At 35.2% G+C, this 25,914-nt stretch overlaps 1 protein-coding gene across 1 annotated transcript in view; it reads right to left on the reverse strand.

Moving 5' to 3' along the window:
• Positions 1–11,149: 11,149 nt before the first annotated feature.
• The window catches only part of BTBD8 (BTB domain containing 8), a 135,149-nt gene continuing 120,384 nt past the window's right edge, over positions 11,150–25,914 (reverse strand). Inside the window, 6 exon segments of the mRNA XM_074221683.1 lie at positions 11,150–12,040; positions 13,350–15,698; positions 17,134–17,270; positions 17,778–17,865; positions 18,252–18,960; positions 24,756–24,817. Of these exon segments, the coding sequence (XP_074077784.1) occupies positions 11,568–12,040; positions 13,350–15,698; positions 17,134–17,270; positions 17,778–17,865; positions 18,252–18,960; positions 24,756–24,817 (3,818 nt within the window). The 3' untranslated portion in view covers positions 11,150–11,567.

A 25,914-nucleotide genomic window follows, 5' to 3' on the forward strand; every position in this document is an offset into this window, starting at 1 on the left:
CTCCAACCAATGGGTATTCACTTTGCTTCCACTTCTTTGATGCCACAAAGAACGTTATGAATATTTTGATTATTTACTGGACCTTTGTTTCTGTCTTTGACTTCTGTGAAGTATGCACCCAGTAGTGGGATTGCTGCATCAAAGAATACAAATGGTTTTAATCACTTTTCTGATGCAATTCCAAACTGATACCCAGAATTACAGAAATGGAGAGCTGGAAGGTACATTAGTGACAATCTCGCAGTCCTTTACATGAAAGGAATCCACACTATATTGAGACTGACAAATGATAGCCTCTGTTTGAAAATCTATCACGAAGAGGAATTGCACCACTTCGTAAGGTAGTCTGTTTCAGTTGTGGACAGTTTGAGCTGCTTTCCCTAATAAATCTAAATTTGTATCTTGTACCTCCACTCATTGCTACTGCTTCTACCCTCTGGGTCCAAACAGAATGAGTCCAATCCCTTCTCTGCCTGAATTTTTCATTATGACCCTCCAGCCTTCTCTTCTGCAAGATAAGTACGTCCACTTGCCCTTGACCCTCACATTCCAAACATTAAGCCATGCTTTTGTCTTTCCATTATTCAAATAGCTGATTTAAATCAATGTCTTGATTTAAACAGGGGATCCCAGAACAGAAAACAATGCAACATTTAATGTCTGATAAAGGCAGAACACTAACATTCCTACTCTTGGAAATTTTTGTCTTTTAATGTAGCTCAATGCATTCTGTTTTGGCTATCACATTAAACTATGGACATATTGAGATTGCAGCTCCACTAAAACCTCCAGCTTTTCTTTTGAACCATTCCTCCTCAATCATGCCCTCCTTGTGTAAGACTTAATACTTCATCTCTTACTAAATTCCATCCTAGCACTCTAACTTGTCAATCTCTGGGTCTAGGCTCTCATCCACTGTATTAGCTATCCCTCCCAGTTTTGTGCTGTCCCTAAGAGTTGATCATAGTTCCCTTCTAACTACAGACTATTCCTTTTTGTCATTTGTTAATAAGCATAGTGTCTATTGCATTCCTACTACCATTAGTGATTTGGAACATGATTTAATGTCATAGGTCACATCACATCAAGTCTTAATGATACCTGTAAAGTAAAAAATCCTTGTTTTAGGTTTTTCCAATTCATTTTGCTCATTACCCATACTTCATGTATTTATAAGCCTTCTGAGTCCTCCCTTACTTCCTATTCATCCTCCCACCATGTGTTATCTTCCTCCATTAGAATGTAATTTGGGATAGAACACCAGCTCTGCAGTCAGGAGTACTTGAGTTCAAATCCAGCCTCAGACACTTATTACCTAGCTGAGTGGCCTTGGGCAAGCCACTTAAACCTATTGCCTTGGAAAAACCTTAAAAAAAAAGAATGTAATTTGAAGAATACTGCTAAAAGCCGTGCCCCAATTACATATTTACATATATAGAAAAAGACACAAACTTTCATGAAATTGTATTACTAGAGAATAATTCCTTTGATGTATTACATCCCAGGAGTTTCCCAATTAAAACCGTTTATCTTTATGAAGAGGAGAAAAACAAGCCCTGAGCTTAAGAGTCCCCCTAGAGCAGCACAGTGGATCAAGCACTGGCCCTGGAGTTAGGAGGATCTGAGTTCAAATTCGTCCTCAAACACTTAATAATTACCTAGCTGTGTGACCTTGGGCAAGTCACTTAACCCCATTGCCTTGCAAAAAAAAAAAGAGTCCCCTAGAATTGAACTCAGGTCTGAAATTCACCTCTGATCTTAAGTCACCTAGACTTCAATTAAGATTTGAAATCCCCCCCCAGTTAAAACCCTTCTTTCTGGTTTTGTTTCATCATTTGTAAAATGAAGGAATTCAATTAAATTAACCTTTTGGGTATCATGGACCATCTTGGCAGTCTGTGGAAACCTGAGTGTTTTGTTGCTTACATTCTAAAATGTTGCCTACGTGCCAAGTTTCATATATAATCTGAGGCCAATTGGGCTATTAGCTTTCTTGGACTTCTGTTTCTGGGAAAATCTGGGTGTTTTAACTCTTCTTCCTATTCTATGTTCTATAACTTGGGAATACACTAAAGCTGTTTTCTCCCTTTCAAAACCTTTTTTTATTATATTGCAAGACTCCATCCTAATACATTCTTACCAGCCCTTGTTACATTCAATGAAGAAAAATAAAGATTTCCATGTGGAGGGCCCATTAGAATTAGGGAATATCTTTAATGTTCCAGGTAGCACCACCTCCTCTAGGACTTGAATTTTTATTTGCAGGGTGTATCTTCTGGTAAACAGGTCTCGCAGTTTCAGCCTCCATCTCTGCTTAAAATGGAAAATGCCTTAATTCAACTGGGATCTAACATATCTATTATTACCCTATCAAAACCCCAGACAAACAACAGTGTAGGAAAAAAGCATTTAATTTGAACATAAAAGGAAGCATTCTTAGCTTTCCATCCTCCAAATATTCTCCTACAGACTCACATGTCATTGGGGAGGGTTTTTTTTAACTTGAGTGTGCATTTTTGTCTTCCATTGAAGCTGGAAAACTTGAGTCCTTATTACTTTGTCTCAACTTCCTGCCACAGATCTGAAAGCCCACTAAAGCATTTATCTTGACTTACTCCTCTGGGAACATCGGGTTTCTTGAAGGATTCTTGAGTTTGAGATATGCCATATACCCCTGGTTCCTTTTACCTATTGTTTTACTGAATATCTTATTAATAACTGCTTCACTCTTGCAGCATTCAATAGTCTCTCCCCATCTCATAAATGGTTATTCTGTTAACTTTAGGACACAAATCTCATAGGAAATAAAATCTGAGAATTTACCCTAATAACTATGTTCTTTGGTCCCAAACATATTAGAAAATGGATTCTGGGGTATTTTCCCCTTGACTATAAATACTTAAATAACAGATTTGGTAGGATTGTACAACTTCTTCTTGTGGTACTCAGCAATAAACAGGAATCAAGAAAGCAGATGTAAGTGATGATACAACACTAGGACTTGGCAAGATATGAAAAGAGGACAGGACGGGGGGGTAGAAGTCTATATATGGAGCAATTGGCCAACTCTATAGAGTTAGGTTTGTGAAGGGACTCTAGGTCTTGGTGAGAATGAAGAATAGGACTAGAAAGAGATACAAAAACAAGGCTCATGATAGGGGGTGAATCAGGGTGGCAGTTATAATTTGACATTTAACTTATGATCATCTCTTTGGGTAGTTAAGGGGAGAATTAATTTGGAATGGAGGAAACTGAACTGGGAAACTAGTCCTTTTTTAAAAAGAGACAAACACTTTTGTAAATCAAGGAAAATGATCTATTATAAACAATTTCCTCTTCTGATTAAGACAGTGACAAAAAGTGGGGCTCACCTAAATGCTTAGGAATCAATCACCTAGTAAATAGGATAAAATTCAAAAAATTTCTGCCTTCCTCTCAGGTACATATTTACACTCTTACATTTTTTTCAGAAAAATCTTGATATTTTATTATAACCTGATATTTAAGCAAGTCATACACAAAAATATTACGTCAATTCAGTTTTAAAAAAACCAAACCAAACCAAACCATTTTCTAAACATGTGCAAGGCACCGTGCTGGTGGAAAAATGACAAAGTCTGCATGTTAATTGAGGGCTGAATAACAACATCTTAATGTCTTAATAATATTCTATTATCTCTATCAATACTACATTGCAGGGGTGGCTAGGTGGCACAGTGGATAGAGCACTCTCCTTGGAGTCAGGAGTACCTGAGTTCAAATCTGACCTTAGACACTTAATAATTACCTAGCTGTGTGGTCTTGGGCAGGCCACTTAAACCCACTGCCTCGCAAAAACTTAAACAAAAAAAGATTAAAATACTATATTGCAGTCCAGTTTTTAACTACAGTAAATTAGCCAGGACTTTCCCAAGGGTTATGCAATTTGAAGGACATAGATATTAACAACTGAATTTAAGACCTACTTAGCAAAGCTAATAGTTAAAATGAAGTGCCACCAGCAACTATGGTAACAATTTTCTCCTTTTATTGTACTAAATTTATTTTAATTGCTTGAATTACTTTTACATTATGATTTTCAAAGTTGATTTTAGTGTTGCTTCATGGATCTCAGCATGTTGCTTGCCCTGGGCACCAAAACTGTAAGTTAATGGCTCTGTCAAAATCCTCTAGAAAACATTACAATTTTGTTACATCAAACATTACATCAAATTAAATTTAAATTAAAGCTATTGAGATTTAAATTTAATTTCTTAGGATACTAATTATATATAGCTCATTAAATGAGTACTTATTAAAATTTAGCATCTTAAATCTTAAGTATTTTTGATGCTTAACACTCCAATAGCATTAGCTGACATATTAAAAGTTAATCACTGAAACTAGTGTAACATTACCTTGACTATTTAATGATAGTGCAGTCGACTACTATTGCATCTGGAATGCCAAGACTGCTTCTATCAAAGCTGTGCTATATTAATGAAAAAAAAAGCCACACAAAACTTTTAACTAGGTGTAACTGATATTCACACAAAAGATAATACATAGAAAATGAGTTTAAGTTGCAGTTATGAGAAAGATTTCTTGATGTTAATGTCAAGGCTTAACTAGATGATTTAGGGTCATAAGGTCATTAGATTTAGACCTTTAAAAAAGAATTTATTCAATTATAAACATTAATATGAAAGAGATGAGAAAAGCAATTATTCAAATAATTCAAAATATCAGGTATCAAAAATAGTTGCCTTAGCTCATATATGACAGATTAGTATTTGCTGAAATACTCTTTTCTTAATCTTGTTTTCTTTAGAAGAATGTAAAAATTAATATGCATCCCTCCACTGTCCCAGGCACAAACCAAAGGCTAACAGAAAAACCATATAAATTTCCCAGAGAGTAGTAACCACTTGGGTTGGGATTGAAAATTTATTTCTTAAACTCTATAAAGTAGGAAATTAAGAGCTGGTTCAAGTTAGTGGATAAAGGTTAATATAACAAACACAAAAAGTGAAGGACTGTATCACACACTTCTTGAATACATATTTAAATATATTCTATCTTTATATGTTTATTAAGAAGGAAGAATTCAAACTTATCTTCAATTATCAGATTGAAGAACAACCCTTGGAGTAAAGTAGAAGAACCAAATCAAAAGATACTGGAAGAAATTCATCTACAGACCTGACTCCTATCAATATTCAACAAACATTTATTAAACATCCCCATGTGTAGAACAATGTGCAGGGGCTAAAAGAAATACAAAGTTTGGTAAATGAGATATAGTCATCACTCTCATAAAGTTTATAGTCTAATAACCCTGGGCTAGGATGCATTCACCAATAACCATAATATAAAATATTACATAAGCACAAAAGAGAGGTAAAAAATTATGTAAAATATGGGGGGAGTCATGATCTACTAGGCAAATCACTTAAGTTCAATATGAAAATAAATCAACTAAAATATAAGAAACATCACTATCTCAGCAAAAGTTTATTTATTGCTGGAGAGTGAAATTTTTTCATTATATCTTTTTTTCATATGATTCTGAACTTTTCAAGTGCCTTATCACTCTAACAAGGAGTATATTTCAAATGAAGCAAAAGTTGGGGGTGGGGGGGAAGAAAAAGCCATACACAGAACACTCAGAATCTGGCAGCAAGCCTATAAGTGCTCCAAACCAGCCTGACCCAGAAAGAAACCTCTCTATAAAATTGCAGCCATCCAACCTTCTTTAACCTGAAGAACTCAAAGGAAGGAGACAGACCCATTGCTTAGTCTATGCTTGGTGAACTCTCCTTGTTACAAGAGCTGTCCTCAACCACCAACCCTAAATTTGCCTCTTGTAACTTCCATCCATTTTTCCTAGTTCTGCCTGCAGGGCTCAAGCAGAAAAAGCCCAGTCCCTCTTCCAAACAACAGGCCTTCAAATACTTAAGATAGCTCTCTTAATTTTAATTTCTATTTGCTGTTTACAGAGTACTTCAACTACATCATCTATTTTAAACCCTTCAACAAGCCTATAAGGTAGGTACTACAGGCTTTATTGTCTTTTCTCAGAATGGAAGGTTTTAAAGGGACTTTACTTGGAGGGTGTGATTTTCCTATGATCAAACAAGTGGCCAAGGTAAGAGGTAGCATCTGAACCTATGTCTTCACGTCTCCAAACCCAGAACTCTGTCCAATATGTTCTGCTTTCTTGTCTACCTCTTACTCTTCTCTCTTCAGGCTAAAAAAAGCCAGTCCTTTCAACCAATCCTGAAGGCATGATCTCAAAGCCCTTTGTTATCCTGGTTCCCTTGATTCTGTCCTGGAACTCTGTGAAGAATTGAAGTTAAGCTCATTGATGTATAAAGATTGCTCTTTTACTTTAAAAAATGGAAAAATAAATTGGGACAATTGCCCTTTTCCAAATCTGCAATGCCTCTTTGCTTTCTCCATGATCTTTCAGATAATGAATAGTGGCTCAGCAACCACATCAGCCTTTGATGGAGTTCATGTTGGCTTGGTGATGGTGAATTTATGAGGACTAGAGCTAAATGCTCTCTTATTTTCTCCCTACTTATCTTTTTTTATTTAGTTTTTTTTGTTCTGTTTTGTTTTGCAAGGCAAACGGAGTTAAGTGGCTTGCCCAAGGCCACATAGCTAGGTAATTATTAAGTGTCTGAGACCAGATTTGAACCCAGGTACTCCTGACTCCAGGGCCGGTGCTTTATCCACTACGCCACCTAGCTGCCCCATCCTACTTATCTTGTTTATCAAATCTACCTGTTAGCCACATTGGTCCCATCCTTTTCAGTCCAGAGGTCATTCTCCCTAGCAGAGAAAACAGAAGAAAAGTAAGAGATGAGCAGCTCTGCCTTCTTTTTGTTGTTTGTGTTTGCTGTCCCATCTGTGTCAAACTCTTGTCAGCTTGAAAAGAATTAAAAATGGCCCAAAGTAAAGAACTCCAACTATAAGCATTTCTTTGAGTTAAGCCAATGTCAAAAGGTCCCATCACAAGTAGATTGACACAGACACCACCTTAATCAGAAATGTGCACTCTCCTAAGCAAATAGTTATATGACAGTTAAGGGCAACAATGGTGCAGAGGACAAGTTCATTTGCAAAACAATAGTAATGCCTTTGGATGATATAAAATTATGAGCAACATATTATTCACCAAGCACTAAAAAACACAAATAAACCCTCAAAGAAACTAGACGTGAGATCCATTTATATATGAAAATAAAAAGGACAAATCAGTATAAAATGGAATGGTTCTGCTGAGATTTCTATACTGATCTATTTTCATTAAAGACTAGATGATGATTATGATCTATCAGATTTAGATTATTAGAACTGATATTCTCTAGTAAGAAAGTAGCAATGATACTTAAGATGATTAAATCAGAAAAAGCCACCAACCTGATTAAATATATAATAGTAGGAGTCTATTTTGGAGGTAACATATCAATACATTTATGGTATTCCTGATGAAAATTATAACATGGACGTTTTGAAGATTATTTTTCCAACATCTCTGCCATCACATAATTAGTTAACAAATATAGAGGGCAAAAGATTCCTGTTTTTTGTTAACTTCAACTCAGTGAAACAAAAATGTTCCTTTGAAAGTTCTTTAAAAATAAGATTTCTCAGTTAAAATCAGACCAGACTCTATGACAGATGCAACTGTGGAGATAGCTTTGTTCAATAATTTTCTCAAAATGAAGTATAAATAAGATTTTATCAATTATGAGGTTTTCCAATTTGCAAGTGACATGTACTAATTTCAATGAGCCCTAGAGGGCTATAAAACTAAACAGACATGTTCTTTCAAAAAAATCAGACTATCGCAATTGGAAAAATCAAAAAGGATAAAAACATGCATAATAACACATTATATGTAATTGGATAGGCAACAACAGTCTTTAATACCATTTGTAAGTGATACAGACGGCCAATGAAGATGCCCAAAATTAAGTAGAAGATGGGGTTGGATTACATTTAACTGGCAACTAGGTGGTTCACTGCAAAGTGCCTAGTCTGGAGTGAGGAAGATCCAAGGTCAAATCTGGTCTCAGTTTTGTAACCCTGGGCAAGTCACTTAATCCTATTTGCCTCAGTTTCCTGTAAAATGAACTTTGCCAGAAAACCCCAGAGGGATCATGAACAATTGGTCTCAAACTGAAAAACTAAACACCACACAACAATTAAGTATTGTGTGCTTAGGTGCTTTTTCAATTGTGTTACTTGTCACAAAAGTCTGGATTTTTATCATCAATGTTCTTCAAGAATTATGGAACCCAAAGATCACAGAAGATTCAAAATACCCAAAAGGCAATGGAAAGAATCGTGGTTGGCTAAAGTAGACTGTTGCATATCAACAATGATGTCTTGGATATAAAATGTGACATAAAAATCATTGAAGATGTATGTGATAAGAAAAGAAAGTAAGCTGGTCACACACCAAGTTGGGGACAAATCAAAGTCAGAGTGCTTCATAAATATTAAAATTAACTATAAATATTAAGAGAACTAGGAGTTCTCTAGTACATTGGGTGGAACATATAGGAAGGAATTCCTGAAACACACTGTACTGAAATTTCACCTAAAGATGTTAAGTTCAGTATCAATAGAAAAAGCATTCAAAAATGATAATTACATAGATCCCCTGAACTATCTAAAAGATATTCAGGTTACTAAATAATTCCAATATATAATAATCCCACAAAATAAACTATTACTGATGATTATATTTACTGCTAACAGAGTTGCAAGTTTCCAACTACAGAATCTTTGCGACAAGTCTTGTTTTCAAATACAGGGAACTGCGTTGTTATCTCACTCTGCTCTCCTCCCTCACCCCTAACCCAAGAATATAATTCAATTTGATATATAATTAGTTAATAATGACCTTCCATGTGCAAAGGTGATTTATTAAATGCTGAAAATACAAAGATGAAAAATAATAATCTCTGTAGCTTATCTTATAGTGGGAATAGGACAAATGCACATGATACAAAGTAGAATGACAAAATGGAGTCAGGCAAAGAGTTCTAAGAAAATTTGAAAAAAAAATCAATTTAAGTCTGGGGGGGGATTAAGAAAGGCTTCACAATACAGGAGAAAAAAAAAGATGTGTACTTCAGGCCTGTACGAAAACAAGGTGGTAGGAAAATGCTGGCCTCAAATATCAAACAGGTAATAACTTAAGTCTGCTAGGAATATCAAATTTGTAGAGAGACTGGAAGCAGAATATCCAAGGGCTGAATGCCAGGATAGAAGCTTGTTTTTTTCTCCCTATCAAGGGCAATAGAGAGCAGGTTTTTGCACAAGTGATGTGGCTGGACCTGGACATTAGAATCTCTCATGAAGCAACAACAGTAGATGAGGTAAAAAGTAATTAGGTGCTCCACCAAGAAAGGAAGAAAGGTACAGTTAAGAAGACTTCTAGGAAGCAGGGAACAAGTCAAAAGGGAGCCCAACTTAAGCCTGGGTTTCTGGAAAGATGGTAATGCCCTTAAAACTGGATGACAGCTAAACTCCCTTCTAACTTCAAGTCTATCATATTAGGAACAGAAGTAAGAAACCTGGGAGAAGGTGAAACAAAGAACAAGGTTATGAGTTCAGTTTTAGTTATGTTGGTTTGAAAAGACAGAAACATTTAGAGAAGACACTTAGGGGGCAGGGGATACTGTGATATTTGAGCTCTGGAGATAGGTTGAGGCAAGCTACCAAATCTGAATCATTCATATAGAATAGATCATTGAAACCTTGGGAATGGCTGAGATCCCCAAGGAAAGTATAGCAGAGAGATAAGAGGGCCAATGATAAGACGGTGGGGGGGTGGGGTGGGGGCGGAGAAGGGTAACCATACTCAGAGAATAGACAAAGTAATGAATGAAATCAGGCTGAGAAGTTAGTGAGTTTCAAAGGAAAATTGTTATGGAAGCTAAAAGAAGAGAGAATGCTATCAAGGTTGAGTGGTATTGATCAACAGTATTGAATCCTGTCTAAAAACTGAGAAAGTTAAAGAAGAAATAGTTTTTGGAGTAGGCAATCCAGAAGTCTATGGGATTGTATATCAGAGGGAGATGAGGAGTATAGTGAGCAAAGAGAAGCAAGTGGAATGACTCTGGCAAGGCCACATCTTACTACAAGAAAGAATTAAACAAGACTGAAGACGAGAGTGTTGGAATGATCAATGAAACAACATCCAATTAGAAGGGGATGGGATAAGGTATAAATGGAGGGGTTTGCCTTGGGGGGGAGAATAAATGAAAGCACAGACATTCGGAGAGATGGCAATCTTTCAAAAAAGTAGGAAGTAAAGTTATCTGCTCACAGAAAGTAAGTTAGGGATGGAGCTGGGACCTTAAAGAGAGAAGAGGTTCAGAAGAGTCACTGAAGAGACTGCTATAGTTAATCTGTCAGAGTATAAAAGTATTACTGTCTAACAGTGAAAGTTCTCTGTAACATAATTGATTTGCAGTGAACCAATCCTCATTGTTCTATGACTTCACAAAATTTCAAAGCTGAAATCATTTCAAGTAATGAGGAGATATAAAATGTGAACTTCCCCAAAATGGCTAGGCTGAGGTTGTTAAATTAAAGGGACAGTGTATTAGAGCCTATTTAAAATAGTTGATTACATTTTATGTCAATCTAAGTCAAACTTAGTTATTCAACTACTTATTTAGGGGTAGAGTACAGAGTAACATTTCATCTTCAGTCTTATGTGGTAATCAGAAAAAAACAGGAACTAGGAATTAGAGCCAAACAAAGGTCACCAAGTCAACCAAATCCTAAAGAATCCCCAGAAATCTCCCCTTACTTAGGGGTTGATATCCACCCCAAATATACTCTTCCAAGAGATTTCTCTCATGAAGGTAAGGAAGAATATCTGTTTTAAAGAAGGAAGATGAACTTCTTCATTCTTTCAAAGCAGGAGAATTGAGGCAGGGAAAATTTAAATATATGCCTCCCCCATCTCCCAACATGATTTAAATTATTTGCTGCTTCTCTCATCCAACAGAGTGTGGTAGTTAGTGGTCTTAGGTGGGTCAACATCATTATTTCTTTACTAGAAATCAACTCAATGCCAGCCCAATATGGCACCTAGCCATTCATCATTTGAGTGTTTTAAGCATAGAGGAGGTGCAGATAAACTGACACGAGCACAGTGAATCTTTTATTGTTGAAAATTACCATGTTACCATATGCAGAGCAAAAAGAAATGAGACTGCTCTACTTATTGTGCATTCATATCTTCAGTATTAAAGGACAAATGACCAGTTGGGAAAGGAAAAATGAAACAAGAATTTTCATACAAGTTCTAATTTCTCAAAGAACTATAGCAGCATGCCCAAGATATTTAGAAAAAAAATCTGCTGAAGCTTCTTCCCTGTCTGTGATTATATCTCATTGACAAATGAACTACAGTTACCTTGATAAACTGGAAAGACTGTAAAGTCCTCCATACCTAGGGCTGTCTGCCTTTGGCTAATGCAGTCATCATATGGATACACGCATAAAAAATAAAGGGTAACAAAGTTCAGAATTTTCCAAAATGTTTGACCTCTCTAGTGTTGAGTTTCTAGTTCAAGAATTGTCCATTCTCCTTGGGGAGAAGAACAATCATCAGAGGAAAAACTTGTCAGAGTGAGGCTTGTTGAAGAATCATCAAGTGGAGATGTGAGATCACTCCATCTGCTCAAAGTGTCCACGTGTGCTTTACCCTGAGGTTTTGAACTGTCTCGTGCTAGAAGCAATGTCTGATTGATCAGATACTGTGCTAAATTTAGATCTTCAGGAACAGTGTTTTTTATGTTAAGATTTGAATTCTGCTCAGACAGCAATTGTTTTAGAAGAGTCCAATCTTGCTCTGCAAAGTGTTGGTCATCTTCATAACCCATGTCTCTGACACGTGTTTCTGATTCCATTTTCTGCTCAAAAGCTTCTACAACATCCATTTCATAGATTGGAGAAAGGATTTTTGAAGGTCGATGGTCATACATGCAGGTTTGGGCCAATGTGCCACAATCATCTATGACTCCTGAAATAATTCATAAGACTACACAATGTAAAAACTGCACAGGTGGCTGCCCCCTCAGGGTTCTGTAGATCAATATTAACTCAACAAAACAGTGACAATTCAACAAAGTAATAGAACAAAAAAAAGTTTATACAAAATTGACAATTTTGAAGCATTTGTTTTTTTACATAAAAACAAAAACAAAAACAAAAACAAAGGATGTCATTTTTAAAGTGGAGTTTAAGCAGCAAAATCACCACTAGTAATTCACAATAAATCTCCCTACTATAATTAGAAAACTTCTGATACAGAAAAAAACATAAATCATATAAACACAAACACAGAATGCACACAAGCATCTAATAACATAAAGAGAAAAAAAGACATGGTAATTTAATGGTGACTTTTAAGGTAAGTCAGTGTGAAGAAGAGAAACAAAAGCATTCCATCCCAAGGCTTGTTCCTCTACATTGCACATGCAAGAGAAGCTGCAGGCAAGGACAAACAGACATACAAAAAAGTCCAACTTGGAGATCACCTGATCCCTGGTTATGGTTTTGCTGACCGTGCTGATCAGCATGTCATTAGTTCAGAATACACAAGAGCTGATAGATAGCTTTTGCATACTTTAAACATGGGTCACTAGTTTTAAGTACTTGAATAATAAAGGCAAAGGCAAAAAACCAACTAGACAAGAACTAATAGGATCATATGAAACAAGTCAAAGCTCTTTCTTATGTGATCATTGCTTAATATAATCTCTTTTAGGAAATTTATTTTTTTATTGGAAAATTTTAGAATAGAATCATAGAGATCCAGAAAGTCTTAATCTCTGTAAAATTTATATAAATTGCTATAATAATGGATATAATTGTTAAAATAGGTCAATGCTCTTGTTACATTGTTTCTATAGTTATTGCACATCCCTCTTAGATAAACATTGGCATAGTTCAATAAGCACACTTGATATATACCAAAATTTCTACTAATAGTCAATAATGCCTGTTAAATTAGACAGAAAATAAATATATTACAGGAAATTGAATTCTTATTCCTTCACATAAAATCTCTTAATAGAATGGCTCTAATAACTATCAAAAATTTTTACTAAAGAGTAAATTATTTTCATTAATATTCCAGAGAAGCAGTAAAGAAACAAACTAGCTGATTCAGATTTAGAAGAACTTTTAAGTTTCATTTAAATTTGAGATAGTTGGCAAACAATTATTCTACCTTGCTAAAATGGAGGCCACAATGCCAGGCAACTTTAAAATCTGACTGATAATTTAAGTTTTCTGAAGGATTTAGTGTTTCTAGTTCTGTACATTACCTGCAATGAGAGCAGTATTAGCATTTTCAGTAGAGATATGGCAGATTTCTCTCACTTGACCTTCCTGAGTCAGAACCTGGCTCCGCCGGGAGTCCACAGACCAGGTAGAGTTGATGGTCTTTGGTGTGTCTGAACTGGGTTCTCTTTGATGAAGCGCCAAATGACAAGGTCTTTCTTGAGATTTTATTTCCCCATCATAAAGTTTGCTGCACTGTTGTGCTTCATTGTTCTCTTCATTCCTAACACTAACATTCTTGTCTTCTGAGAGACAAGGTCCATCTGTTTTGCTCAGCATATCCACTGCATGATTTCTTCCTGTAGCTGAAGTACCCTGTTTATCTTCTGCAGATTCAAATCCATTAGGATCCAAGAAGGGGCTCCCATTTTTTTCTAATTTGTCACTTTTTTCATGCTGTTTGCATTCTAAAAAACTATCTTCAATTTCTAACGAGTATCTGGTATTTGAGGTTTTTCCATGATGTTCAAAAGAAAGACCATCAAAAACCTCAGAAGTCAAAGAATTGACAGAACGGTGAAAGGGAATGATAACTTCCCCATCATCAGATCCCAATTCCTCACATTCATCCACGGAAAGTAAAACTGACCTTTTAAAATTTTTGGTTGCAGGAAACCCTCGGCTCTCACTGTCAGCTGCATCTTCAAAAGCCAAATTGACAATTCCCTGAAACTGCTGAGGAGCTGGGTCAGACAAAGGGAATTTTTCTGTAACATTTTCAGCTTCAGATCTTTCATCTTCTGTTTCATCTGCTGAGGAAGAAACTTGATCTGTTTCCTGAGTAAATGGAACACCTGCCCGTGGAAGATGTTCTTTCTCCTGAGGCTGATCTACTGCCATGCCTTGTGGAGACAAATTTTCAGGCCTTTTTCTAGGAATTTCATCATCACTTGTAGAATTAACTTGGAAAATATCAGTGTTGCTTTGCTTTTTCACTTTTACTTCTATTCTTAAACTACTATCATATATTTTTAACTCCTCAGGAGTGCTGGTATCACTGCTACTTCTTCCAAGAAAATCATGACATAACATAGTGCTGCATTTAGAAATTCCTCTTTCATTTGACCCATCATCATCCTGAGACCCTCCAGCATCATAATCTTCTGATCTAGGCTTTATGTCATCAGATGAGGTGGTTGCACTAGCAGTATCAGATTCAGGACTTTCCCTCTGGTGTATAATACCTGTATTCAAATTCCAGTCTCCCACAAAATGAGTTCCCAGATTATCATGGCTCTCTGGTGTTTCTGTTAGGTTCACATCTTTAGGAGAATTTCCATCTGATTTGTTTGCAACATGCTCATTTTCTTTTATGGAATGTTCATCAGGTAAATGACTAGTAATGGTCAGTTCTTCTACAAAAGTATTAGGTTTCCTTTCATCTTGTACAAGATTAAAAGTAGCATTTATCCTTTCTGAAAGGCTATCTGAAATATCTTTCTCACTTTTAATGTCAGATATTATATCTGTACCCTTTTGCTCCAGATGGTTATCCCACTCTGATGACAAATGCTTTCCATTTGCTGAGTCTAAATATTTGTTATCCACAAAGTTACAAATAATTTCACACTGTTTGGTGGGATTTGGACTTGAAATCATAGATTTTAGCTTAGTGCTGCTAGAAAATGTTGAGTCAGCATCACCACTCCCATCAGTACTGTGCATTTTGGGTACAATGTAGTTTTCTGCTTCTACATCACCAAGATATTTTATGTCATTTTTATCCTTAGAAATCTGTTTGTATTTTACTTCATTTTTTGCTGCTTCATTTAATTTAGGAACAATCTGAATGCTCATAGGAGGGAGTGATAATTCTGATTCCATTGTTGATTTATCATTTTCTTCATAATTTAATGGCTTTTGTGGATCAGATAGACTTGATAATGGACATGCTTTCACACCATTGGTTTCCAATACAGGATTACTTGGTACCCTATATTGCTTTTGTTTGGCTTTGTTACTATCATTTGCTTGGAACCCAACAGGTTCGATTTTCTGGCTCCAGTTTTTTGGTCCATCATTATGGGAATTCTTTAGAGTCACAGGTGATTCACTTCTTGAAGGTCTTTGAGAAGAAAACTGGCACTTTACTGTATACTGCCCAGAAATGGTTTTCTGTTTCTGGTCTTTATTGATAATGGTTTCCCCTTTCTTTGAGGGCACTTGAATTTTGGTCATCATTTTTACATTGGTTCTTGCCAAGGATGCATGTCCTTGCTTCATGACTTTTTTCTTAACTGTTGGTATAGAATAATTTAACTGTGTCACATTTTCTTCAGAATGTTTTAGAGAGGCTGTAGATTTTAATGAATTTGGTGAATCTCCTTGGGATCCTAGCAAAACAAAGTTTAAAAATACAGTATCTTTTAAACAAAGAATGAAAATACAACAATTAATTTTATATTACTTCAAACAAGTAGTTAAACTGAGCAAAGACAGTACTGACTACAGCTAAACAGGAGATAATAGAATCTTTATCTCTTAAAAAACCCCCAACACTTTGCTGCATTTAATCAAATAACCATAAGGAATCTTAGTCCTCAGTGAAAAACTATCAAAATAGGAGCTATCTATCTATCTATCTATCTATCTATCTATCTATATCTATATATCTATATAGACCTCTTAGGTTTTAATATATAGATGATTATTTGACACATTTCAGGGGTAGGTCTTTTGTGAACCTGTCACTTCATTTTATTCACTTGTTGAAAAAACATCAACTACTTCTAATTCTCAACTTTGAGGTAGTTCTCATCAAGTTCATAAATATATTAAGACAACGAATATATGTTGAAATATTAATGGAAAAAAATGGTGAAGGTGGGATGAATTAAATTTTGGGAACCCATTAAAAATTAAAATCCCCTCTTCCCTTAATTTCTAAAAACTTTAATTTGGATATTCAAGTTTTCCAAGAAGTTAAACATTTTAATCATTTAATTTTAACCTCTCATAGGAACCTAAATAACAATTTTCATCTCCATTATAATTTTTTTGGTTCTTGTGGGGCAATGGGGTTAAAGTGACTTGTCCAAGGTTAAATAGCTTGTAAGCATCAAGTGTCTTGAGGTCAAATTTGAATTGAGGTCCTCCTGACTCCAGGGTTAGTGCTCTATCCACTGCACCACTGAGAAGTTCCTCCATTATAATTTAATTCATATTCATATACTTTGTGCTTTTAAAGTTGTTCTCATCCACATAAAAGTTAAATCTTAAAAGAATAATGTTATAGAAATCAGATGCTGCATCTGATTCATAGTTTAGTCACTTTTCTAAAAGAACTGCAAATTGGCACACACTACACATTCAGGAAAAATTTTCTCCTGCACATTTTAAATTTCTTAGTTATATCATCAATTTAGGTTCATTTTGTATAAAGAACTCCCATATGTATCAATGAAACTTTCACAAATAATACATGGGAAGAAAACAAGGACCTAAAGTGTAGAATTAGATGGAGATTTTTCATGATTATTTCATCTTACTTATAAAAAAAAGTTAATAGGAAAGAAAAAAGAAACTCAACCATTTCACTGTTCCTCAACTAAGAAAAGCATATACTGCACTAAAGAAGTACAAGGTATAAAATACTTCATATATTCTGAGACTATATGGTAAATTAAAAAAATGATATGCAGATTCAATGGAGAAAAGCAAATTAAAAAGCTTTCTATGGTATTTTCACTGCCTACTCCTCCAGTTCCAAATTGGTGTTGAGCAGATGAAGCAATAAAACAGCTCATTTTCAAAGTCTTTTCACTTTACCTTGGGTTTTAGTAAGACTAGATGGGGCACTCTTTGCTCGTTGTAGGACTGCAGCAGAACTACTGTTTACTCTCCTCTTCAAAATTGCTTGGGAGGTATAATCACCAGACCCCTTGCCAATTACCTTTTTGATTGTACTATTAAGGAAAAAAAAAGAAAACATGTATCAAATTTAAAACCCAAAATGTTGTGAAGCCAAAATAAATGTTCATGAAATATACATTTTTATTAATAAATTACAAAATATTCATCCTACAATTAGTACTTCTCTTTTGAAAAGCAGATGAAAAACTCCAAGTTTTACATATTGACAGTTTTAGAATTGAGATAAAACAATCAATTTTAAGTATCAAAAACATCTTATTCTCTTCTTTCTACAAAAAAATGCAAATTTTTGACACTATTTAGATCAAGGTTCTTAATATGAAGTCTGTAAATTTGTTTTAAAAACCGATTGTTTTTATAATTTTATATTTTTTTCTTTATAAATTTAAAAATATTATTCCCAGAAAGGGCTTGGAGTTCATTGGAGAAGTTATGTAGGAGGTCCATAACACAAAAAGAATTAGAATCCCTGATCTAGACACAATCAGAATATGATTAAAAAACTAACATGCTTACATTAAGTTTGAATGAAGACCTACCTATTATTTGTATGAGTCTCATGTTCATACACCCTCTTTTTGTTGGAAGCTCCCTCAATATTCCTTGAAATAGGTCGAGATTTCATTGCTATAAATTAAGCAAAATGAGTTATGGGCTAGAATATATTAAATATAGAGTAATTACACAGGGGGTCAAATTGTACATTGGTCAAATTAAATGGCCGTATTTCTAAAGAAAATTTAATATTACAGGACACAGATTTAGAGCTGAAAGACCTTGTTCATCTTGTTCAACCCACTCAGTTTTACAGATAAAGTAACAAGAGTTCTTGAGATTAGGAAATTTGTCCCAAATCAGATTGCTAATTATTGAGTTAGAATTAGAACCCAGATCTGTAGTATAGTGGACTTTTTCCCCCACAGCCCTTAAATCCTATTAAAGGCCATTCAGGTTCACTTTTTTCTAAGAACTTCAGTAGAAACTATTAAACTCTAAAGGAAGTCTCCACTCACCTGCAGCAGAACCTTTGGGAATCTCCAAGATGCTTCTCATTGTTTGGTTTCCTTGAGGAGAATTACAAGATGTTTTACTGTCCAAAGGCTTCTCTTCCCTTACAGACCCATTCTCCTTTGGTTCATCCAGGGACTCAGTGGGACTTTGTAATTCCACGCTTGAACTGGTAGATTTGCTGAGAGGGCCTAGACAGGAAGAATCCTTCCCAGTGGTTTTCCTCAGAGGCTTTGCTTTAGCTGGCGTGTTTGAGTTTCCAGTGAGGGTTTTTGGCCGAGCACCTGCCCCTTTTCCTTCCTGGGTTTTTACTCCTTTGACAATCGCTCCTGGATTTTTCTGTCCATTTATGGAGGAGGAGGAAGAGCGCTCGATATCTTGTCGAGCAAATATATCGGTCTTAGTGTTATCATTATTTTCTATTTTGGACTTTATAACAGCTCTAGGCTTTCCAGAAGCAATCTTTTCCCCAGTTTTAACATCTTTTGCAATCTTAGAGATTGTTTTTTTAATGTCCTTTCCCTTTAAATCATCATGTTTTGAAGATTTATTCATAGTATTTCTATTTGTACTTGATGAATGTCCAGAAGCACCTAGCCCATCGGATTTCATTTTCCCTTGATCGGTGGAGAGGTAACTACAGTAGTCTTTCTTGTCTTTTCCTCTCCAAGATCTGTTTTTTATATCACTAGAGTCTGAAATGGATCTACTTTGCTGAAAAGAAGAGAAGATATGTAGTGATATAAAAGAACATGTACCATTTTATGTGTGTGTGTGAAGCAAATATATATTAATGAATCAAATTCTGATACATGAATGAAACACTACTATACTGTAAGAAACAATGAATGCAATTAATACAAAGAAACATGGAAAAATCTACACAAATTGATGAAGAGTAAAAAAATAAGCAGCATCAGGACACCAGCTGATAATTAACCACAACAATAAAAAAATCTAATGCACGACAATAAAAACTGAATTTTCAAAATTATAAAGACAGAACCTGGCCTCAAAGAAGGGATATCATTAAATTTATATTAAATTATATATAAATTTATATTAATTTTTTTCAATGTGTTGCCAGGCTTTGTTGAAATTTCTTTCCCTTCATCTTTTTTTCTTCTGTTCTTTGTTATAAGGGAGGGGTTTTATAACAGAGGGGAGAAGGGAAGTATGCAGAGGAATTATGGATAAACATAAAAACAAAAGTTCAATAAGTATCTATTTTTTAAAAAAAGTTATCTCCTGCAGAAGACTCTGATGGAATATAAAACTAAAGATCAAAGAAGCTTGCATGGATCAGGGAGACATTTTTAAGCAGGTGTAATATAAGGAAAAGTCCTTGCTTAAAAATCTCCTCCCCAATTATGCCTAAATTCTACCACTAAAGAAAAACATTTTTTTTGTGTTAAGAACTGCCCATTTTTGGCAGTCTTCTTATACAATACAAATACTACCAAGGAGAAGAATAATAAATTGAAATCCTTATATTATAGCATGGAATGGTATAGTAAATAGATGAGGGGAAAAAGAAATGCAGAAATGGAAAGCAGTTGGGCACCTTCATTTGTTTTACAACTCTGTTTTGCCTGACTTGTCATGACATAAGTGGATTAAAATTTTGTAAGGTGGTAGCCGGATTGAGAGGGACTGGAAAGTGATGAGGAAATAGAAAATGATGAGTTGGAAAAAAGCCTTCCTAGGAGTTCAACCATGAAAAGGAGAAGAGATAAAGGACAATGGCCTGTGAGGGTGGTAAAAAGATCAAGTGAAAGATTTTGGTTGCTTTTTTAAGAATGGGAAATAAGTAAGCAAGTATATAGATGGTGAGAAAGTAGTCAGTGGTTAAAGAAAAAAATGAAGATGAGAGAAAAAGGAAGGATGAGGGATAAGCTTCTAGTATCAAGATCACAGGGTTAGCAGGTCAACCTCAGTAAGGAAAAGGAATCCTCTTAATTAGCTTTGTTGAAATTCCCTGGGAAGACATGAGCTGGAGCTCTCTCCACTATCTCAGACTATGCCCTCCTCTCCTTCTTGTTACTGTCTCATTCCAAAATCATTGCCATCTGTAAAGATTTTTCAATTTATTATTGATGAATTGTAATGTCAATACTTTTTTTTTAGGTTTTTGCAAGGCAAATGGGGCTAAGTGGCTTGCCCCAAGGCCACACAGCTAGGTCATTATTAAGTGTCTGAGACTGGATTTGAACCCAGGTTCTCGTGACTCCAAGGCTGATGCTTTATCCACTACGCCACCTAGCCGCCCATGTCAATACTTTTAACTAGATTCTGTATCCCATTCTGTATTTCTGGTACTTTTATTTACTCCAGATTATTGTTTTTCATTTATTATGCTCTCAACTAATGCTCTATTGTGAAAAACTTATTTAGGACACCCAACTTATTGGAGTTAGTCACACTGTCTTGGCAAAGACACCAGAAATTTAGTAGATCATGAGATTGTCCATAGTGAAATTGTTCTTTCATAATCTACAGCTGCTCACAGATCATTGGAAAGGGTTACAAGTACATGGAACAAAGATTTGACTTATTCTGCTGGAATTTAAAGGCAGTTTGGCATAATGGATCCAGTGAACTTGGAAGAAAGAAGACTTGGCTTTAAATCCCACCTGAGATGCTAACTACCTGAAAGGACTGAATTTCTCTGTGCCTTAGTTTTTCCTCCTCTGTAAAATATATGTCTGTGTGTATGTGTGTGTGTGTGTGTGGGTAGATTCTAACATCTCTTCTAGTTCTAAAAACTTGCGATCCTATGAACAATGGGGACAGAAAGTAAAAAAAAGAACCAGAGTCTAGAAGTATTTTAAGAGTACATCACAGAGCTATCTCAAAGTGGAATGGTCAGCCTCCACATGGGGAAAGTTCCCTCTCGTTGGATTATTTTCAAGCAAGTGAGGACCACTTGTCCAACAGGTCATAAAGGAGGCTCTTGTTCAGATTTGGCCTTTGAGATCCTTTCTCATTCTTTCATGCTGTAGTCTATGAAGATGATTGCTTCTAAACTGCCTCAACCAACCAAACCATCAATACACTGCTCAAGAGGTGAATTTAAATTCTTGACCCTGAGCCCCTGGTATTCAAACCTCTTATTATTACTAGCCAAATGTGTCTGTGAGCCATGGAATACTCTTATCCCCAAAGATTTAAATTTGAGAGGCACCTGAAGGGCAATAGATAGGAACCTGGGGAAGGCTGTAATATGTTATCCTACCAAGAACATGTAAGTGAAACTATGTGAAGGATGCTGTCACGGAAGGGCCCAGTCATATGGAAAAAATGAATCATAACTGGTGTATAGCAGGTATATTCCATATAATATCAAGAGATTTAGATTAAAATCCCTAGTATTACCAGATGTATAGAACCTCAGGGAGGATATTTGAATGAAAATGACTGGTAATCCCATAAGATGAAAGTGTCTGAATGGTTTGTGATATGTATCATAGGAGGAATACCCACACTGATGTCATCATAGGATCTAGACCTGTAAGGGCCCTCAGAGGTCACTGAGTTCAACCTCCTTATTTTATAGAAAAGAAAACTGAGATGAAGTGACTTGCCCAAAGTCATACTTAGGTAGTAAGTATCACAGGTAGGATTTGTACCAGGCTTTAGACTTCAAAACCAGTGTCCTCTGTACTAGACCAAGCAACCTCAAATGACAGCGCCATTGTAAATGTTCTGTGCACTGGGTACTTTACAATTTCCAAAACACTATCACTCTATCCTTAAAGTATATATGCATGATGTATCAGTACTAGCAGTATGGGCACCATTTCTTTTTCAGACGATGAAATCAAGACTCAGAGACCAAACAATTTGCCCACTGACAGCTGGTAAGTAATAGGGATTAAAGCTGAACTTAGGCCTTAAATCAAATCAAAGGCTTTTTTCACCATATAAGTTTGCTTCTCTAAATGTAGAAATAGTCTTTTGTGGGCCTCTACATGAGTTTGGTGATTACTGAATTTATTTCTTAACTGCTAGGATTGGGACAAATTGCTGATTTGTTTGCTGATGCTTTAAATTTTTTAATTTAATTTTTTTCTATTAATAACCCCTCTCTCATTATCTCTATCTCTCCTCTTTCTCTTTTCCTCTCTTTCTCTCTTCTCTGCCTCCTTTGCCCACTCCCAGTGAAAAACCAAAAACAAAACCCTTTTATCAAACATGCACAAATGTTAAGCAAAACAAATTCCTACATTGGTTGTATTAAAAAATATTTTGCCTAATTTTAAAGTGTTATTTAGTATTTGGCTGTTATTCCCAACCCCCTTCTCTGCTTTGGTGCCAATTTTTCTCTTTTATTATGATAAAAAAAAATCATCAATAAAAACAGTTAAGTTAACAAACAAAATTACATTAAATAACGTATTCCAAAGTATTTTAAGTTTATATGTGTATACCTATATAAAAATTTTATTAAAATAATAGCAATCACATTTGCTTGTGTGTTCCTATCATTTTTTCCTCTACTATCTTCAGAGATAGTCATTTTTAAACATATAATCATAACTAGAGTTTCTTTCAATAAAGTCTCATCCTGGAGTGGCATTTTGGGGTCTTGAAGGTTTTACCAATCTGTACTGGATGTGGAGTCATAAGACCTGGGGGTTCCAGTCCCACCTCAGACACATAGCTGACTGAGCAAGTCCCTTAACCTCAGCCTCAGTTTCCTCATTCAAGAAATGAAGAGAGGAGAATGACAAGAGGAGAAGGGGAGAGGAAGAGAATAGGAGAGAGTGAATGAAAGAGGAGAGGAAAAAAAGAGAGAAAGAGATGAAAGAACAGAGGAAGGGGAGGTTAAGAAGGGAAGGAGAGAGCTCTTGAACTTTAAACTCCTCATCCAGGTCAAGGACAACATGTAGCAATGAATACCAGCTTTTGTTACTTGCCTCTCTGTATTTGCTGCTTTCTGCTCTTAGATAAAGGAGGCAGTTAGGTGGTTCAATGGATAGAGCCAGATTCAGGTCTGGAGTCAAGAAGAATGGAGTTCAAATCTGAACCCAGACATTCACTAGCTGTGCAACACTGGGCAAGTCACTTAACCTAAGTTTGCCTGAATCTACTGGAGAAGAAAATGGCAAAACCACTCTAATATCCTTATTCAAATATATATGATTCATCATCCTGGTTCTTTGATCAAATCTTATTTTAAGGTGTAGACTTTAATAACTAATTTCAGATTGTTCTCAAAAACTTGCAAAAGGATAAATGTTGAAAACTACCTTAGATGTAATTGGAAAAAAATTATAAAAAATAAAATAGGGGGTGGCTAGGTGGCACAGTGCATAGAATGCAAACTAGATGACAGGCACTGCTTTATTCATGTCTTTGTATGCTCAGATTTGCCCATAGTTGGTGCTCAATAAATGCCCATTGAACATATGAATGCTGTATTTGTAGGCTGAATGAATAAATAGTATAATATCATTATAATGTAATTGTCCATTGTGAGAAATTCCATATAAAATGGATCTATTTGGGATCTTGCTCAAAGGTATTTTAGATCTTGATGTAACATAGTTTCACCTAATACATGAAGTTATGCTATGAAATCATTTATGCTTATGTTTCATGGTGAAATGCTTTGATATACTATGGATGAGCTATAGCCCTGAAGTATAAGTCCAGTGAAATCAAATATTTTGAGAGGCCACCAAATTCATTGCCATGCAGTCTTCAATGTGACTAGTTTTGGAAGAACTCCAAAGATGGAACTGCATGTATATATATATATATATATTCATTGAGTGAATAACTGTGAAGTCTTTATTTTATTTTTTTTAACTCAGGTCCTCCTGACTCCAGGGATGGGGCTCTATCCACTGTACCACCCAGCTGCCCCCAAAAATTAGATTCTAAACTGTCTGGGATGTAGCGTGGGACTGACAGGCCTGCAGTCCCTCAGAAGGGTCTGGCATCTACTGCTGCTATCCCGAGAGTAGACTGGCATTAGTATCTGTCAGTTCTGTTAGTATTCTGGAATGTAGTTCATCTGGGCATGGGAATTCAAATACTTTAGCTTAGGTGAAAGAGGAACAAGTGAAAAATGTAGCTTGTTAAGAATTAGGTTAATTAGGAAATTTTAAAATTGAAATAGATCTACAATTCAAGTATTTGAATTATTGGTACAGCTCCAACATGCTTAGTTGCCAATAGGACTTTCAAGGAAATGGAAGAAGTATACCATCCACCACTTGTGCCAACAAGATAGTAAGTACTACAAAATAGTCTAAAATAAAACTTATTTATTATCTATTTATTACTTTAAGTAAAACTCATTAAAACTTAAAAACTGCACTAAGGTTTTTGGAACTTCTATATAAAATGTTAACTTAAATGACAAAAATTATCCAGTGAAAAAGAATCATTAACAATGAAGTAACAGAATTGAAACATGAATAATTTCAATACTCAACCCAATCTGAAATTATTCTTGAAAAATATTTTTCTAGTTGACATGTGAAGATGAAGAGATTTACCTGAGAACTGCTGAATACAGGCTTTTTGCCAAGTCTTCGATCATCACCCTTATCAAATGCAGCTGTAAAAGAAATAGTGGTTCATTTCTTTAGGAATCAATTTGTTTTCATAAAAGGAAAATACAGTAGGTAGGAAAAACATGTTTGGGTGGAGATATTTTTGAAAACAATTACAGCACACTTCAAAATTCCCTGCAAACTTCAGAATAAAATCTGCATGGTTTGCTCTGGTTCTCATAGTTTCCTTTTCAGTTAGTGGCGACATTATGCTCACATCAGATCTGAACATGTCCTTAAATGAGATGAAAAATTGATTCTCGTGTACAAAAGATTTATAAATTAAGTGCAAGTTTAAAAATTTTTAGAAATGAGATAATTAACTTCAATTAATTTTCCAATTTCAAAGAATCAACAGCTTTTAACAACACATAGATCTTTTTAAAAAACATTTACAATATCTCTATTTTTTTAAAATAATTTTTTAAGGCAAATGTTGAGTTTGGGGGGAGGTTGGAGGAAAGTGGTGTTGGGATTTTGACAAGATCTAATGATATGGATTAAGATATCTAACTAACCATATGTATTGCCATAAACAAAACATTCATATGCATCATCCTTTGGGGCTAGCATTCATGTATTTCTTCAAATAAGTGTTCTATTGGCACAATGAAAATAGAAATAACTGAGTAAGGTTATCAATACTATAGAGCTGATATCTATTTCTCTGGAGATTTTTAAAAAATCTATTTAGATCATGAAAATATAGTTTTCTTAAATTATATGATTTATATTAAAACATCCAACAAAAAGTATGCTGAATTTATGGAGGAAGTCACATAGCAATCTTCTCCATTCTATAGAGTCCATGCTCTAGGACAAAGCAGTCCTGAAAATGGCATTGCAGGGATTGATCCTTGGTAAGCAAGTGAGTCTTTACATTCACATCCATAAATATATTAACAAAAATCACTTCCAAAGATTAGTTAACTTCAGTGAGATCATAAGAAATGTATATGTGAAGTTATTCAGTTTCTTCTCTTTTGGGGGATTGTGGGGTGGGGTACCCAATGCAGTATTTCTGCTCAGCTTAGGTCTCACCATAAATTTGAACCAATATGAAATTTAAAGTGTTTTATTATAATACTAATATTTTTATAAA

Source organism: Macrotis lagotis, chromosome 2, assembly GCF_037893015.1.
Source record: "Macrotis lagotis isolate mMagLag1 chromosome 2, bilby.v1.9.chrom.fasta, whole genome shotgun sequence".
Lineage (NCBI taxonomy): Eukaryota > Metazoa > Chordata > Mammalia > Peramelemorphia > Peramelidae > Macrotis > Macrotis lagotis.